At 36.1% G+C, this 19,646-nt stretch overlaps 1 protein-coding gene across 3 annotated transcripts in view; it reads left to right on the plus strand.

Moving 5' to 3' along the window:
• LOC117211038 (pleckstrin homology-like domain family B member 1) overlaps nucleotides 1–10,244 on the plus strand; it is a 62,271-nt gene extending 52,027 nt beyond the window's left edge. For all 3 annotated transcript variants that reach the window (XM_033454596.1, XM_033454597.1, XM_033454598.1), the window contains 4 exons: nucleotides 44–173; nucleotides 7,255–7,419; nucleotides 7,711–7,968; nucleotides 8,472–10,244. In XM_033454596.1, coding sequence (XP_033310487.1) covers nucleotides 44–173; nucleotides 7,255–7,419; nucleotides 7,711–7,968; nucleotides 8,472–8,660 — 742 coding nt within the window. In that variant the 3' untranslated portion in view covers nucleotides 8,661–10,244. The remainder of the gene's footprint in view (nucleotides 1–43; nucleotides 174–7,254; nucleotides 7,420–7,710; nucleotides 7,969–8,471) is intronic.
• The last annotated feature ends 9,402 nt before the right edge of the window (nucleotides 10,245–19,646 follow it).

Here is a 19,646-nt window from a genome sequence, read left to right on the forward strand (position 1 = left end):
ATCATTTGAAAATAGAAATCAATTAACGACACTAAATTTATAGTGGTAGCGGAAGCAGCGACAGTGCAGAGGGTGGAACCAACGAGAAATTGTCTGGTAGCAAACTTTCGGAGCTCACGTCATCCAGTCCAGGACCTTCGAATAATTCCTACAGTCTGCTCCAAAATGATAACGTGAGTACATAAAAAAGTCTTCCTCCAAAATTTGCATCTTCATTAGCTTTTCTATAATTAGTAGCTGTTAAGGTGATATATTTTTAGAATACTAACTCTTCAAAAACATAGATATATGTATGTTCGCGATGAAAAATATCGATTAGCGGTTAATGAACTTTTGCAAACATTTGTTCTATTGAAAACGGAATGAAAAATGGTCCTATACAGAAAAATTTGGTCAGTGCAGATGGAAGGGAAATGCACATTTCCGATTAGGAAGTGCTTATTAACAGTTTCGTGGCATTCACAATCATTAAAGCTTGACGAGACGGTTAACTCGAGACTGAACTCGTGACCGTGACACAGCAATTTCTCATGAATGTTTAAAGCTGGTTTAGGGTAAATTAGAAGAGACGCATATTTCGTCTAGATGCCAAGACTTTCATGCTTCGAGAAAACTATAACTCATCTTGGCTAACGAAATGTCGAAGACTTTTGACGGGTCGAGCCGCGTTCTAATTTGTATGAAGGGAGCAAAAAATTAGTGAAAAGAAATTTTGTTACGAATTTGTCTGAACATCGGAATTAAGTCAGGGCCATTTGACAAGATTTCAAATGAGTCATGGTTCTCTTTGCTCCACGATTTCGGCTTTCTAATCGTTGATAGTTTTGTCAAAATATCTACCGCTACAATATGTTAGATAGATCATATTTTCAAATATTTTAGAGCATTTCAAGTGGAAAACACTGAAATGAGATTGTCTCACATTTGATCTTTTATATTAAACTTGAATGATAGAATTCTAATTACGTCGATTAGGACAAAAAATGAAACAGAAAATTAAACGGATAATGTTGGTGGTATACATATGTATATAACAAAAAGAAAAATCGATAATTATAGGAAATTCTGTTTCTTATCGCTACTGACGAGTTTCAGCTTAAAAGTTCTATCGTCAAAAAGCAAACAAAAGGTCCCGTCGCTATATTTATCTACTGTTCACCGTGATGCCGATAAAAGTTGAGTGGTTAGTCATCCGATGGGATGTTTATTCATTTTAAAATTCGAATCAATTTCTGGTTTGGTTTGTGTAAAATGCATTGAAAACAGACTGATGGACAAATAAGTGCAGTGGAGTGAAAAATTTGGAAAATTTCTAAAAGCTGTAGCAACTGCTTATTGCAAATCATTGTATGTACAATCTTTCTATTTCAAAATTACACGAATTTAAATCATTAATTGTATTTAGTCTATATTCCATCCGTCAGTAGGTTTATAAGTATTACTTTTTCATAACCTGTTCTTTAATTCATACTTTTTATCAATAGCATATGTTTTATAATTTTTGCAGAAACTAGTTTCTAAAATCACTATTTCGTTACTTATTTCACGATCGTAGCTTGTTTGGAATTTAATATCCATTATATTACTTAATATTAATATATTAATACATTAATTCAGTATTATTTAATATGCAAGAAAAAATGGAGGAAAGCACAGAATTAACAGCGAACGAGTTTGTTATTCGAAAAGTTTTGAAAACGAGAAAATTGATCGTGTATGTCAAACTTACTCGATCGTTTCAATCATCCAGAACATTCACTTAGACAGCCTAATTTTAGTAATTACGACCGGCGACCACTGTACTTAACGGATTCAATGAAATCATCCGGGGTCGAGGAGTAGCTTTATGTCATGTCTTTTAATGAAACGAAGACAGATCTTAAATTACTTGCACACTAAGAAAAGTTTTAATACGGGAAACTTGTTTCATATAAAGAATCTGTAATATGCTATTAAAAAAGAAAGATTCATGGAATATTTAACTTAATTTCTTACATTTATAACCATCGTTGGAATATTTCACCTTTGCAAAAGTATGACTGCAATGAAGCAAGCATGACCACGATGTGAAATTTTTCATCGAAGTGAAAGCTCATAAGATAAATATATTTATTTGGTAATCATTTAAAGAAACGTTATTGATTGTATTATTTATTTTTATATTCGTAGTATGTGGACTTCTTTATATTATTTATAGATTAAATTAATTTCCAGACTATTTTCAATATTCATTATAATAAGAATATTTTCACACGCGGTACATTATAATCTGTTCTTTTGATATTTATACGAATCTCGATATGCACGAATCACCGTAAATATTAATGTAAAATTTTTCTGATACGCGTTTTTAATATTTATCATCTCCTATCGCATACGGGCAGTGCTCATTAACGCATAAATATACACGCGAGACTTGTACCGTGAGAGCTGCATGTACACGTGAAATTACTGTATAATCATGACATGTTTATTAAGATTTTCAGACGAAACTTCCGGAATAGTGTAATATGTCACGTTGTTTCAAAAATGTCGCTTTAGTACTATCAAAGACAGCTTTCGAGTATTAATAAGACGAAGGTGCTTGCCTTTCCTATGTTTATTTCTCTCGATAACATGGAAGACGTCGGACAATTCCTTTCGGAAGTTACCGTAAATGTATACCGCGCAGTGAATCTGATCTGGACTAGGTGTTTAACTTGCCAATTTCTGGATAGCTTTCTGAATGTTATAGTCGTGCTAACATCCTGTTACAATACAGATTTCATCTTTTAGGATATCTGTTGATTTCATTTTATGATTTCATTGTACGAGCTGTTTCTAAAATAGGTATGTGTAAAGTAACGACTAGGAATCCTATTTTCATTTCTATTGGATAATAAGAAGGGTAATGCCAAATCTTTTTTGCGTAAATTTATCTCTACTGATAATATAATTAGTAGTTTGTATTTTTATTTGGAAAAGAAATAATCGGGTTCTTTGTGTCTTTTTTCCTTTAGTCCAAAGTTAGACATTTTTCATTCTCAACTTTTATCATGAAATAGTGTTCCAAAAATGACTTTGTGATTCCTTTAGGGTCACAACTTATAGGAATTTTAGATCATCGATATAAATTTATCAATCATCCCCTCAGCAACTTTCAGGAAATATTGATACTCGTCAAACATCAAACGATTCTTTCTACAAACTTACTGTCAAACTGTTCAAACATGTCGTATCTCTAAATTTAAAATCATATTTTCAAAACGATCGACGAACATTTGTATACTCGCGATGAGACCTGATTCGAGGAAGACGTAATTTCTCCTAGCAGCATATTCGAAAAGCGTCACAATCGCAAGAGACCAGGCGACGTCGAGTTATTTTTTTTTTTTTCTGTTTCGACCGGAGCCTGAAAAATTCGCTTCGTCTACTTGTTCGCGCGGACGAAGAAGTTTTACGGTCAACCGTAAGGAATAACACGAATCGCTTCCTCGTATGTGTTCCACGAACTCGTCGATTTTCGCGTGCTTCCTTTGTCGACTCGTCGTTTCAAATAGCGGAAGGTCTCGAGTGTGATGACCCCTTTTTTTCCGCTGATGGAAACACGCTTCTTATTATCAACAGTATACACTTGTATTTCAACGTGTCGAATGGTAGAATTTTTGCAAATTTTGAAAGGACGATGTGTAGTTTCATACGAGTCAAAAGTCTCATGTAAAGAGTGTTTGCTCTATCATAATAATCTTCAAGATCTGTTAGCTCTAGTATTTACGATAAAACGACGAAGAAGAACTGTATAATTCGTATACGCTGAATAAAAAATATCAATGCACAATGTCATGCGCACTAGACGATTTTATTAATAAACGAGTCTCATTTCCGTAATGGAATCGTGTCTTTCACGATACGTAGTTTACAGTACTGAAGAGAAACACGAACTTCCGAACGCGTATTTCACAAATATCCGCTACATTCTGGAGCGAACGCTTTCGTCGCCGGCTGTGTATTTTTGCGATGATACTTGCGTATCTAGGACTCGAATGACTCGATACGTCAATGTTGCAAAATCGACCAACGTCTATGTGCGAATAGAATTTGCGAATTGACCATCACTATCAATTTCAATTTCAAGATGTAATTTTCCTCATAAATTCCATTTTCCTTTAGCCAACATTTAATATGATTAGAAAAAACTTAATTCATTTTTTACCTACGTTCAAAACATAATATCGACATATCCATAGCTTCTAGAAAAAAGCTTTTCGACTTAACAGTAACTCGTGATGAATTGTTACGAAACAACAAAAGGAGTTACTTTTCAATTTGAAATGAATTTCCTGTCGGTCTTCCTTTTATTTTTGTCGCGTTATTGATTTAGCCAGCTCAGCGTTTCAATCTGTACGAAATTTTTTCAGCCTTACTTTCGTTCCACCTTTTTCAATGATTCATTGTCACGATTATAGCTACGCGAAAAGAAAAATTTACAAATGTAATTCAATCGTACGCATAATATACGAAACAATGGCCATATCGTTTTTACGCGATTCAAAGGCGAGAAAAAAGATGATAGAAGTAACAACTCTGTGCAACTTTGCTAACAACTTGTAAAGTATGTAATTAAAATGAAAGTACAAGTATTCTATAAATGTCGATCTAGCATTTTTACAGTATAAAAAAGATGAAGAAATATACTATTCAAAATCTTAAATGTCCCAGAAATATGTATGTCGTATCTTTTCGCTATGAAAGTGTACTATTGTCTAGCTAACTAACCGTCATTTCAACGTTATGTGATATTTTCATACGTTACTAACAATGTCTAGAAGGTTTTGGATATGTATTCATAAATTGCACATAAAGATACAACTATTGTCCAGTGATATCTTTTTTCGAATGATCACTATTTTCCGAATGACATTTCAGCTTTACTCGAAACCTTTGAATTCATTGAGCATTCCAAGACAATAAAATCAACAATTTATACAATTTCCACCCACGTTAATGCGATTCATATTTCAAATCTCGTCATCTTCGCTAAGGAAAAGAAGAAACGAGAGAAAAAAACGAACAGTGACATCGATTCGATCAAAGAATGATAAACAAAAATTGTTTTCGTCGGCTTACGACTTACGCAACTCCGCAATACTACGTGAACTTTTTCACGGCAACGCTCGATGTCAAATAAAATTCACATAAAACCCAGTGACGCAGATTCCTCAAATGCTACGCAGAATACAGAAGCAACTCTGTATCCCCTCTGTATCATTGTTAAACAAATGGATGGTCATCGGCAGCTTTGGTGCCACGAATAATGACTTTGTTCGTGAATGAGCCACTGATTTCCCGAGCGTAGAACAAGATTTCGAGAAGAGGGAGGGAGACGCATTTTAACCTGCGACCAGCCTGTTGAACGACGAACGTTCGTTCGTGGACATCAGTTCTTCACTGTCGTTCATCCGTTTCGAACCGAAGAATTCAACCGCTCGGTGTGTCTGACCACGTTTCACCGAAGCTTCTTATATATTTTGTTTGTTTATAATCGAAGGAATTAATTAAAAAATCGAATATTGGAATTCATTAAAAGTAACGATCATTGGATAATCCTCATCGATGCTGGGTACTGGAAGATATTTTGTTTTGTAATTGTACGATAGTACCGTTGCCCCGTTTATCTCTTTGTTTGGAAATAGTAGTAGTACTGTAGAGGATTTCAAAATGTCTCTGATGTGGATGAGTTACATGAAGAACAGGACCAAAAAGAAGCACGTTCGTCGGCGACGAGTAAGTGATAAATAGGCGAAGTGTGTGAATGGTCTTAAATGGACTTACATACATATATCTTTTATAACTAGTTTAACGTTGCATTTTGTTTTCTGCTTCGTTATTTATTTTTTATTAACAATAAGGAATTTTTGCATGACAATTGAATAACGTTTCGTCTCTCGCATAAGAGAGTAAAAAATTATACCGTTTAGAAAATTTATGAGACTCGAACAGCAAAGCTGTATGTGTTACTTGGTGATAAAAATAGTGACAGACGCAAAGAACAATCTTAGAGACAGGCATTACAATGAAGAAACGAATGATTATATTTTTAGATTAAGAATAATAGTGACATATTCCAGTGTCTTTGGATTTTTTAAATATTTTATATACTTACTTACTAAATAGATAAAAAATAGTATATAATTAATTATAATCTTACCAGATTTATAAAAATCACGAATTCTAGAATTCAATTTTCAATATCATAAATGAAAAAAAGTCTCGATGAATACACGTGCGAAGCAAAACATGACCGAAAACAGAATGCTATTACGTGAAATTTCGATTTCAGTGAAAGTTCGTTTAAAATCCGTTCTCCCCGATTGTTCGAGCCAACGCATGATGCATTATTGTCGAAGAGGGTTGCCCGTTTCAGCGAAACAAAACGGTACACGAGCCCTTTGACTAACGGACGAAGAAAGACAAAAAGCAACGGGTATTATCGTTCTCACTCGTACGCCATTCTTTTGGCTCGCCTCATTGCACAAATTTTTCTCGTTAAATATGCTTAACAGCCTGCCGTGACCTAACGAGCGTTGGTTTGAATTATTTCCAGCAATCCATTAATTCCTTTCGTTTCTTGCCGCGAAATGAAAAATTACCAGATTACGAACGAAACTTTAAGACTTTGTCACGGTCGACGCGACATTGACTCGTCAAGTTCGGATAGAAAAAAAAATATGGGAAGAGTTTCATCTTCGATTGGTTACATCCTCTTTTGAATCGATTCTTATAAGATTATCTTTGGAAGTCTTCTTTCCTCGAAGAAAAAAAGAAAAGGGAAAAAGATGTTTACAAGGAACAGCGTAAACAGGTGTGATTCTCACGCGTTGTCTCCTCCGATTTGAGATTTATAAATAACCGTAGGTTAGAGAGCGAATATATGTATAATACGTAGTATGTACGTACATATACATCTCTGGACAGATCGCTTGAATGTAAATTAGAGACGATGCATAGCTTTTTCGTTCTTCTCTTTCCTGTTTGGCATTTTTTTTTCTTTTTGTATTTGTATTTCCTTGTTAATAGAATAATCGTTTGGATTATTTTACATATTGGACAGATTTTACTCGATTATTTGTAGAAGACCCAATATATTGAAGTGATTCAAATCCTGCAAATGGTACATGAGTTAAGTTGATTTTAATGGAAATATCTGCCTAAGTAATATGATTCAAGTAGCACTTACTTTTTTCATTTAACACGCGATATTCGTTTGTATTACAGATGAGAGACGATCAAAGGACATCAATGGAAGGCGAGAGACTTAGCAATAACAGCGGTGGAATAATCGACGGAAACGGAAGTCGTCCTCTTTCACAAACTTCCAGCGAAATGGATACCCTTGGACCACTGCAACCGGTCAAACATCGTGAAAAGGCAAAACTGCAGGTATACTGATCTTTTTTCCAATTATACGTTACGAATTAGTCGAATCACAGTCATTTTTTAGTGCTTTGAAACCTAAATGTTCACGATAATAAACTATCATCGAAAATTATATTTCCATCGTCTTTTTAAGAAAATGAAATTCTAATATGTATTAGAACGTTCGTGTCCATAAATTCTAGATTCTATTTTCACGCAGTTCGATGCGTAGCAGTATGGTAATACTGTTTAAACGGTAATTTAACTTGACAGTTCAGTTTCACGGTTTGTAAATTCGATGATTTATGGACGCAGAGGCCGCTTACGAGATACCTCCCCATCAAGTCGGAGTCCCTGGACCTGAGGCATCACATCGAGACCGCCGGGCACCAGTTACCCCTGATACACGATGTCACGGTCGATACGACCAGTTGCAGTGGTTACCTGTCAAAAATGAGCAAGAAGTTCCATCACTGGAATAAACGGTGGTTCGTCTTCGACCGGAAGAGGAAGACGTTGTCGTATTACAGCGACAGTTCATCCAGGAAGGCGCGCGGAATGATCTACTTCCAGGTATACTACATATGTACAGGGTTATCACATTTTTTATATAGATATTATATTGCAAATCATTATTCAGAGATTTCCAAGAATCTACCATAACTTCACATGGTAAATATACAAGTAAAATATCAAAAACATATAGTAGATAATACATTTTTTATATTATTTACATCTATACGTAATTATATTCTATTTATACGTATTGAAATGCTTTTGAATAGATCCAAGAAAACAACAATTTTTTGCGAAAGCTGATATTGCTACTAATTGTGAACATTTGACACGAAGGGTCAAGTAGGTCAAAATGCGAGTTGTACTCATAAAACTGAAATGAAATAAACGGGGAGACTGTCATATGTAATTGCCTACTTACATATATGGATAGTACAACCTATCACGCAGAAATAAGTGATAGTACTTGTAGAACTCGTCGAATATTAAGTTGATTTTTCAATAATAGAACAACAATTTCAATAATAATGGAACAACGCAAAATGTTTTCTTATGTTTAGTCGATTGAAGAAGTCTATGTGGACCACATGAATACTGTACGATCGCCACAGCCGTCACTGACTTTCATCGTCAAAACATCATCTAGACTGTATCATTTAATGGCACCGAGTCCAGAGGCTATGAGAGTTTGGGTGGACGTTGTATTCACTGGCGCCGAGGGATACCATGAATTCGATCACGGTATCTGATAAATCGACCGTTCTCACGTTTCTGATCGAGATTCGTTTTATTCTCGAGGATCCTGCGATAACACGATTCCTCGGCTATAGCTTGTAGGTTTAGCCGAGTTGTTAGGTAAACGAGCTTCGTGATCGTTTGAAGATACATTTTGTCACGAGCGAAACTACAACCGCCTATACTTTGAAGCTGGATTTGACTTGCATGTCTAAAACACAAAGGTCTCTTAAGTTTTACAGTGAAAACTGATAGTTACATTGATGCTAGATCACTCGTTTAGGCAGCTACATACAAAAGTAAATCCGAAGTAATAGCATTAATCGTGAAAATGATTAGGGACAAAAACGAATACAATGTAGATAATGATCATAGTGTTTTAGCCAAATACACCTAATGAATCGAATGACGATTAAGGTGGATGAATCGATGAACGATTTATTTATATAATTTATATGATTTAATGGTGAAATTCTGGATCGATGATGGAAGTGATTATATTTGTGTCAACATGTTAAAAGACGAGGGCATTGATGGTACGTTATATTGAAATATTACTTATTGAAGTGTAGGTTGATTACAACTTGATTCTATTTAAACGATATGGATAAATTTTATAGGATTTATTGTTAAATTTTGTAGACATTATTAATCTAGTCTTCCAGCATAGCTATTTTCAAGAATAATGAATTAATATCCTAACATTTGATAAAGAAAGTCTCAGACGATACTTCAATGTGTATTCTGGTGTGAACCAGAAATAGTCCCTAAGAAATTGTAAATATGTCCTATTTTACATTTTACAGTTATATGTACTTTGACAATTTGAGTAAGGATCTTGATATTGTTTGATACCGAAGATTGTATGGAATAAAATCTTCCATATCTCTTTGTATACCCAAAGGAATTTTTAGAATACATACATACATGACTCTGAAATTTATATATTGAACTTTCTGTTCTAGAAATGATTGTAGGCCTTTCATATGTCTCTTATTGAATAAGAAAGGTTTTCTCACATACTAATTTTCTTTAGCACGCAAATAAACGCTGTTGTAGATATTCATACCAATTCGTAATACGCAAATTATGAATATTCCCTGACATATATAATGTTCGTCTTTATGAAAAGTAATTTTTAATGAACGAATAAGTCTGAATATAGTATATGGTACGAATCAAGATATCTCAAATAATATTTAAAAGTTGAAAGAGCTTATAAATATAACAAAATTTAATTGAGTTCTATGTATCTACGATTTAAATATGTGTTCACAATATTTTAATTTCTGATCAACTGCCTTACATATCAAATCGAGGAATACCTGTAGGTAGTATACAGATTGTTGAATATCCCATACAATTTTATAACATAATTATATATATGTAAATGATTATTTGAACACAAGGAATGATTGATTGAAACACATTGATCGAAATATTTTATGTTTATGATCTTTCTACTTTGTACGTCATTGACTGTTAGAATTATTATATATACAATTCACTTACCATTACATGTATCATGTAACTGAATTTTTGTTAAAAATTATCCCATTAGGTTAAAATAAATTATAAATTATATTATGTACTGTGCATATGGTATTTTTGGATATATTTACAAAAGATATTAAAATGCTCCTTATTAATAAGCTATTCACCTTGTAACGAATGTATAAATGCCTAAGTATTTTAAGAGTAATTGTCTTGTTAATTTCTGATAATTAAACATCTTAATTACTGTTAATTTTTTAAAAAATTTCCTATTCCAACAAAAGACATATTTTTACTTAGGTCTTATATCTGTTACTTAAATGAAATTTAATGAAACATGAATTTACTCAAGAGAATCATTAGCGTTTTCTAGAAGCAAATAGAGTAACATGGAAACTAAGAAATCGAATTAACAGTAGTGTCATTTATCTTATTTCTGATCTGGTTTTTGAGACAATTAATTCTACTAAATCGTTAATGATTACATATTTTATATAAGAAGGAAAATTCAAAATTTTTGTTTAGAAATATAACTTTATTCAATTAGCTGTTGTCCGTTTTTGTCGATGGCTTTTTACCATCTTTCAGGCAGTGTCATAATTCCATGTTCATAAAACTTCTGATTTTTCCCAACACAAAGCTGAATTAAATGTGATTTTACATCATCAGCGTCATTAAAAATTTTAGCATTTAAGGAGTTCTGCATGGAACGAAATAAATGATAATCTGAACGCGCAAGATCAGGACTATATGGTGGATGTGACAACACATCCCAATCTAGTTCCAATAATTTTTGGCGAGTGACCAAAGATGTATGGGACTTTACATTATCATGCTGGAAAACAACACGCTTACAATTTGCCAATGCTGGCTGCTTTTCTTGAATTGCAGTTCGGCGAGTTGTTGAACGTACACGTTTGAATTAATCCTTTGGTTTCCTGGTAAAAGTTCAAAGTACAGAATTCCTTTATAATCCCACCAAGCTGACAGCATAATATTTTTTTGGTGAATTTCAGCTTTTGGTGTCGTCTGGGCTGTATAAACTATTCACTTTTGATCGTCAGTAATCAGTCGTTTCAGAAATGAATCAATTTCGTTGCGTTTCAGAAGCGAATCGCAGATGCTAAAGCGTTGCGTCAAATGAATTTCCTTAAGCTAATGAGGGACCCATATGTCGAGTTTCTTGACATAGCCAAGCTATTTTAATTTTTTTTGAGTGCATGTATGCGATACATTGAGCTTCTCTGCAATCTCACGCGTTGTGCTATGACGGTCTGAATCGATAATAGCCTCGATATGGGTCTCATCAACTTCAACTGGATTTTTCAGTGAAAAATCACCAGAACGAAATTTGGCAAACCAATTTTGACACTTTCTTTCTTTCAAGGCTTCATTCCCATATACGGCGTATAATTTCTTGTGTGCTTGCGATGCGTTCTTGCCTTTTCGGAAATAATACGATAAAATATGTCTGAAATGCGCGTCTTGATACCATTTTTTTACTAAATTAAAGGTGAAAGTTCAAACAACAAAAAAACAATATAGGTTAGGTGCTTTGAACACGTTGACAAAACAAAAGAATGTGCTAAAACTACCTATAGACAAAATCCGCAATCACTTAGTTGCCAGCCCAATAATAAAAAATGCAACTGGCGTGTTACTGCATATTATTATTCTATCTATACATAATATAATATAAAGTTCCCGGTAAGCGTATGTATGTTCGAACTAATATCGAGCACCACTGAACGAATTTCGATATGATTTTTACAATTTTAAAGAGCATTTCTCGACTAAAGTTTAGGCAAAGATTAAGGATACATTTCTATTGTTTGTCTGCGCCCCGATCGGAAATCGCGCGCGTGATAATTTCGTTTCAAGAACATTTATCTTACATAATTAATTAGTTACAATTAATTCATATTTCACGAAGTACGTTTTACTAGTGAGTGCCAATACGTTTCATCGTGACATGACAATTGATGGTGGGAAGCAGTTGAATTTCGCGATGCCTAACGTTATCTATGAATGAGAAGTCGCATGTTTCTATCCTGTTTAGGATAGGATACACGTTTTTTTTTTATTTATTTATTAAAATTTACAATCAATTCTCGCATTGAGAATTTTCAGTAATTTTTTCTGGCGTGGCGCAGTGACATGGCTAATTATTTACAATAAGTTAATACTTATTATAGATAAATATAATTTATAAGTAAGTATTATAAATAAGTAAATATTACTTAATTTAGATAACTAATTGAATCTAACGTTTAGGTCTAGCGGGTAGTGTCTCTTCAGCCTGCGGATCTGGTCCGACGTATCAAGTAGTCCAGGAATTAGGGGATTTCGATGTTTGTTGATTCTTTTGCTATATCTGTCGCTATATTTTGCTATTTCCTCTTTGACTGTTGGTATCTTGAGGTCGCGATGTATTAGTTCATTGGTGACATACCAGGGTGCATTTATAATGGATCTTAGCGTTTTCGATTGGAAGCGTTGAAGTATTTCAATGTTGGAATTACTTGCTGTTTCCCATAGTTGGATTCCGTAGGTCCAAACAGGTTTTATTACGGTCTTATAGAGAATAATTTCATTCTGTGTGTTTAATTTGGATCGTCGGCCAGTGAGCCAATAGAATTTTTTGACTTTGTCCTTTAATTGCTTCGTTTTGTCTGTGATGTGGTTTTCCCAGGTTAATCTCCTGTCCAGGGTCATGCCCAGGTATCTGACTGAGTCCCTGCTAGGAATTGTTGTATTGTTGATGGTGACCTCGGGGCAGGTTTGTTTCCGGAGCATGAAGGTTACATGTGTGGATTTTTTTTCATTAATTTTGAAGCCCCATTTATGAAACCACTTTTCCATAGAGTCGAGGCATCGCTGGAGAGTGGATGAAGCAATTATCGGGTCTGCGTGGGAAGCTAATAGCGCTGTTTCGTCAGCAAATGTTGCTATTGTTATCTCTGTTGATATAGGTAAATCGGCAGTGTATATGGAGAACAACAGGGGTCCGAGGACACTACCTTGGGGTATGCCAGATTCTATTGGGAATGTTGTGAAAGTGGCGTCTAGGCATTTAACCATGAATTGTCTATTGGTTAGGTAGGAATTTAGGATGGAGTAGTAGGAGCGAGAAGCTTGTATAATAGCCCTTCATGCCATACTTTGTCGAATTCCTGTTGAATGTCTAGGAATACTGCTGAGCAATATTTTTTCCTTTCAAGGGTTTGGCTGATAATGTGAGTTATGCGATGGATTTGCTCTACTGTTGAATGTTGTTTCCAGAGCCGAATTGATGATCAGGAAGTGTTTTCAAATCCTTTAGGAGTGGAAGGAGTCGATTCGTTAGCATCTTCTCGAATAGTTTAGACAGGGTAGGTAAAAGACTGATTGGGCGATAGGAGCTGGTTTCATATATCCGGTTTTCCGGGTTTAGGGATGAGGGTAATCAGTGAGATTTTCCAGGTCTTAGAAAAGTATTCAAGGCGAAGAATTGCGTTAAAAATCGATGTGATGAGTGCAATCCCTTTTATGGGCAGTTCCTTAATTGCTTTATTGCCTATTAGGTCGTGCACCGCTGCTTTCTTGGGATTTAGGCGACTGATTGATTCTATAATCTCTGCAGAAGTGAAGGGTTCAATAGGAGGAGACATTTGGAAGGGAGAGTGCAGGTATTCAGTGATGTCCGCGGCAGCTTTGGAGAAATGGGGGTTTAAATACTTTAAACAAGTATTTAGCAAACAGGTTGGCTTTTTCTATAGGGCAACACGCCCATCCACCTTGCGAACGGTGGATTGGGGGGATTATTTGCGGGGGGCGCGTGAGTTTCCTGGAAGCCTTCTATAGTGAGTAGTTGGATTCAGCTGTGAGAGACAAATTGGCGAGATATTTATGAAAACAGTCATTTTTGTAATTTTTGATGATTTTGGTTAGCTTTCTAGTTGCGTTGTTTAGTTTGCGTTTGTCATCCGATGTTCTATGGGTCTGCCATACTCTTCTTAGTCTACGTTTCTCTGGTATTTTTTTTAATATGTAATGGGGATATTCACGTTTGCTGATAGAAGTCTTAGTAGGTGTGGAGGAGCGGATAGCGTTTATTATGCTCGTGTTTAAGTATTCCGTGGCTTCTTCGATATCTTCATTAGTTTTTAATGAAATTAAGGCTGAAGTTGAGTGATTAAAGACTTCTCTAAAGAGCTGCCAGTTGGTGAGTTGGTTATGAATAAATCCATTAGGTGTATTCTCGATAATTGTAATCTCGATATCTTAGCGAGATATTTTTAATTATGAAGAAGTCAAGTAAGTCAGGTATTTTGTTAGTGTCAGTGAGCCAGTGTGTGGGTTCGTATGTGGTGAGGTAGTTGAGATTGTTGGTGATCAGTCTGCTGCCCCATTGGGTATGTTTGGCGTTATAGTCTCCTCCAGCTATGAATCTATTGCCCAGAGCGTCAAGGAAGTTATCAAAGTCTTCTTTGGCGATGGAGTGTCTGGGAGGACAGTATACTGCTGAAGTGGTAATTGTACCATGGCAGTCTTCTATTGCTACGTTTGTTGCTTGGAGGTAGTCTTTCTGGAATGATGGAAGTTCGTAGTGCTTAATGCTGACTTTGATAATAATTCCGGTACCGCCGTGGACCTTTCCACTGGGATGTTGGGTATGGTAGAAGTTATAACCGTTTATTTTCAGGTAATTTTTGTCGGTGAAGTGAGTTTCAGATATGAGCATTACGTCGATTTGTTGTTGTTTTAAAAAGAGTTCTAGTTCGTATTTGTGTTGAGCTAGACTGTTGGCATTCCAAAGAGCTATGCGTCTTGGTTTATTTTGTGTCGGGGCGTATTAATTTATCCATGATGAGTGTTAATAATGATAGTAAGTTATTAATTTGTTCTGATTGTTCTTCGATTAGTTTTTCGAGTCTGGCGAAGTTCTCCGTGTTTTGTGAACTGGGAACGCTATTATGAGAATGGTCCCTATGGGTTTTCGGATTGTTTTGATTTCCTTGGACTGCTTGGGCATAGGACATTGAAGTAGTAGAGAATTTTTGAGGACTGGGTACTTGATTGGTTATCTCTTTTGCTCTGGGTTTAGAGTATTTATTTGTGTACAGGGTTTTGTAGGCAGAGCAACCTTTATAGTTCGCAGGGTGGTCTCCTTGACAGAGGATGCACTTCGCAGGGGTTTCTGGAGATTTCGTGCACTGCTCAGTAGGGTATATACCTGCAGATTTAATGCAGCGGAAATTACGGTTGCAGTATTCCTGCGTGTGTCCGTACCTTTGGCATCTTTTACATTGCACTATCTCTTTTTTTATAAGAGGAGGTTCGAATTTGGCTACTGAGTTCATTAATCGATTGATGTTATATATTTGTTTGTTATTTGGCTTTTGTTTTAAGTCTATGAAAAATAAGGATAGCGGGTTTTTCGAGATTCTATGTCTTATGTTGCTTATGTTTGTTACTTCGTGGCCATGATTTAGGAGTTCGGACTTCAGTTCGTCCAAGTTAGTCGAGTGGTGGATGTTGCGTAGTACCACTCGAAAAGGTCTTTCTTGCTTTGGTTGATACGTGTGAAAGTTTGCGTTAACGGTTTCTAGTAGCTTGGTTAGTTTCCTGTGTGATTCTGGGTTGGTCGGCAGAATTTTGACTTGGTTATTGTTTATTTTAAGTTTGTAGTCTTCTTTGTTAATTTCTTTCTCAATGGACTTTCTTAATTTCTTTCTCATTGTTTGAATGTCGATGACGTCGTCAATGAAGATAGGTGGGGGAGGGGGATTTTTACGCGTATTTTGGTTTGTTGGTGTTTCGGCTGTGTCCATGGAGTCATTAGTGGATTCTAATATTGAGTATCTATTATAGGCGGTTACACCGCTTGTTGTCTGTTTGTTTTGGCTAGTGATTGCGTTAGTTTTAACTATTTCTAGCTTACGCTTTTTAATGTTTTTCGTCTCGAATGTTAGGAGAAACATATTGTCCTTTTGCCACGGGGGAGGAAGAGCGGAGCAGTTGTGGTTTTGCTCAAGAGAGCCTGGTCGGGATACTTGGGCCATCATCGATCTAGTTAATTCAATTTGAAGTAACTAGTCGAGAGGCTATGATTCGGATCAGAAATTAGGAGCGTTGGATTTTCCACTGGTTAGTTATGAAACACTTGGGTTAAGTTCGTTTCGAATCACTCGAGTCACGTGTTGTTTTACGAACTTCACAGAGCACTAGACACACGTCTGCACGCTTCGGCACTCAACAGCGAACGCTGATAGGATACACGTGACATTAAATCACATCAAGCATAGAAAGAAGACTAAAAAGGAAACACCCAACAGATCTCATAAAGGATATAACCTAACAAACACGAAGATGGTACCCCGCTGGGGGTAGCCACCCACATGATACAACAGCCAAAAAATTCTACCAAATGTCCAAATCGGACAAATTGTGAATGTAAACAACTAAATAAAAAAAAAATTAAAAAGAAAAAAAAATGTCCGGGTTTCGGAAAAGTCTTTGAGTTTATTAGGCGTTCTTAAAAATCACGGAGAAAGCGGGTAGTCACCGAATAGGAAAAACGAACATATGTCTACGGAAAAAGGCTGATTTTCCCCAGGAACGAAGTCACCCCCCGATCCACGTTGGTGGAAGACTTCCTCATATCCTTTTCATTAGCATCAGCAATACCAATCGGCATCGCGGATCGTTACCCTCACTTCCTTGACGATAAGTATGAACAACGAATCCGCGTTCTTCGTTCAAAGGGCACATCCACACCAAGCTTTCCTCCGGAAAAACATAGGAGCGAATCGTCAGTCTATCAACTCAAATCAGTCAGTCTCGATCAAGCATCTTATCAAGCAGTCAACAAGTCAAATACAGTCAGTCGACAAAATACATTATCATACGCGACAACGCGAACAGAGTCTCAGGACGTGCTCATTCGTAGTCATCTTATATTAAACATTCATTTTGTATTACACCGAGGTTGTTGGATCGTGCAAATATATATAATAACCTATTAATAGCAGCGTTATCTTCAATTTAACTACCCTTATTATCCCACAAGAAATAAGGGATCGAACGATTCGTGGCATCGATTAGTCAATCGTAACGGGAATTTACGACTCCCGTTGGCGCGCTTCTTCGAGATCGCGTCTCCCGGCGAACGTGCGAAAACACAGACAGACAGACAGAGAAAGAGTGAGAGAGAGAAAATCTTCTGAATAGATCCGAAATTGTCAAGTTATTTGAAAATGATCGGACTATCCATAAGCCCGGGGCCTTACAAAATGCCTTGTAGAAAGACAATATATTATTGTCGTATGTGGAAGTTGATACATGAACGGTGTGCGTCATCGTCAACACTGCTTGCAGCCTGTATTACTTTTTTCCCGACACATCTAACTTCATATAGCTAAATTAAGCCATACGCGAATTATGCTACATACTTTTCATAGGGAATCATTGACGCCTGATGTACATTTCTTCGTCTTTGTCATTTTTAACTGGGTAATCAGAGAAAAGACATATGATATGATCGCAACAAGATCGTAACGAAAAATGCTGCACCTCTGTACAGGGCTTCAAATGTGTTAACTTTCGTCGTGTTACGATCGTTCGCGGAGAGACGCGGTCGCGAGGAAAACGCGTCAGCGAGAGGCGTAAATTCTCGCTACGATTCGGTGAATCGACGCCGCGAAGTAGTCGTTCCCCTGTTTCGGTTAAGATAACAGAGGTGGTTAAATGAATATGACACAGTAGAGTAAGTTATATTTCACCGTTTATTCCACAACTTATAACGAAGGCAGTTACGCTGGTGCGTATGTACGAGATGAGTGAGTGACTGATCTACGGGTGTGTATACCCGGTTAAAGGATGTTGACCGTTCGAAGGATGTAAAATCAGTACTGTCTTGGGAGACGATGCTGTCTCGGAGGAAGGCTAAGGATGGGTGTGTCTAGCGCACGGGACCATCGGATTTGTTGGTGCCGATGTTATTTAGGAGAGTGAGGGAATAGGCTTCGTTTTTAATTGGTTAAACGAAGGGTCTTAACCGCTCTCGAGAGAAAGTGGTTAGTGGGAGGAAAGTTGCAGCGTGCGTGAGAAAAACTAACTTTCCCTTGTCCAGCCGTGGTAGACAATAGTCTTTAGAAATTCTTCCGAAACCGACGTTTCTTTGGTTTGAAGGACCTTTTCTAGGAAATCTATGAGATTTATGGAAGGTACTTGAAACTATGGAGGATACGCTGCGAGTATCCGAAGACATCTGGTTGCCATATTGCCCGCGGTGTGTGGCCTGGGCTAGGTAGAGTGTTACGCGACGTAACACGCCGTAAAATGTCAAATAAAATATGTATAATAAAAAAATGTAGAATAAAATGCAAAAATAAATTCTCATGTTGTCTTTTAATACATGCAATTGTTACATACCTTTCCTTCCCCTTAGTTCCACTATTCTTTTTGTAACCAAATTTTTAAATTTTTGAAAATTTGGAAAGTAAAGTAATAGTATTAATAGGGATGAACCACGTGCAGATGTGAAAGAAGGTTTTTATCATCCCAGAGTATGTATAATATTCATAATCATTCATAAACACTCGACGAGAAAAAGAGAAAAAGTTAAAGACCGTCACATGCATCGTGCCGTTAAAAAAAAAATGTGTATGTTTTACGGGAAAATGAAGCATTACACATGCTTGAAATTATATAAGTGGTGGAATGTAAGCGAAAAAGCAACGTAATGCACATAAACATATATACACATGCTGCAAAATAGAACTAGACAAATGTAAAAGAGAATGCTATAAAGCTCACAAACACGTAGGTTATTGCTAAAAAAATAAAGCTGGTTAAAGATTCTTCAAATGCAATAATTTTGAAGGCGTTTTCATAGTGGAGCCTACGAATCCGAACTGTTGCCCGAATTAATGTCAGTAACTTCAACATGTATATCGATACTATCATCAACAGTATGTTCTTCAACAAAAGATGAAATATCAGAGGACGACTTGTGGCTGGTTCACATTATGATATAATATCCTCCGGTACTAATGGCGTATTATCATCAAGCATGCAATTTCTACTATTAGAACTACTTTGTAAATGTAATAAAATATTTTTTCCGAATCATAAGAGGCACTGCTTTTACCGAAAGATTCAGATTATAAGTGACATCGTGCATTCGCAAAACGGAAAAGAAGTTTTCCAAACAATCAGTCTTGAGCTGCGAAGTCATTAAAAACGAAATTCCTTCTTCTTCTAAATCGTTTCACAGTCGCAAAGTAGCACTTACAAATGGTCGTAATCCCAAAAAACAAGGAAGCGCTTTGAAACCTTTTGGTGAAACAACAAACCAATTTCCCGTATCATATAATTGTTTTCCTAAATTACTTGCTACGTTAGAGCAAAATCGCCAAAACGCACACTTGTTTGGATTGGGGTCACGAGGCATCTACTATTTAAATTATCGAACAAATCATTCAACGTCTCAGAGAAAGTAGCCGTGTGTTGGGCCGTTCTTG

The sequence above is a fragment of the Bombus bifarius genome, unplaced genomic scaffold (genome assembly GCF_011952205.1).
Source record: "Bombus bifarius isolate JDL3187 unplaced genomic scaffold, Bbif_JDL3187 scf7180000008214, whole genome shotgun sequence".
NCBI lineage: Eukaryota > Metazoa > Arthropoda > Insecta > Hymenoptera > Apidae > Bombus > Bombus bifarius.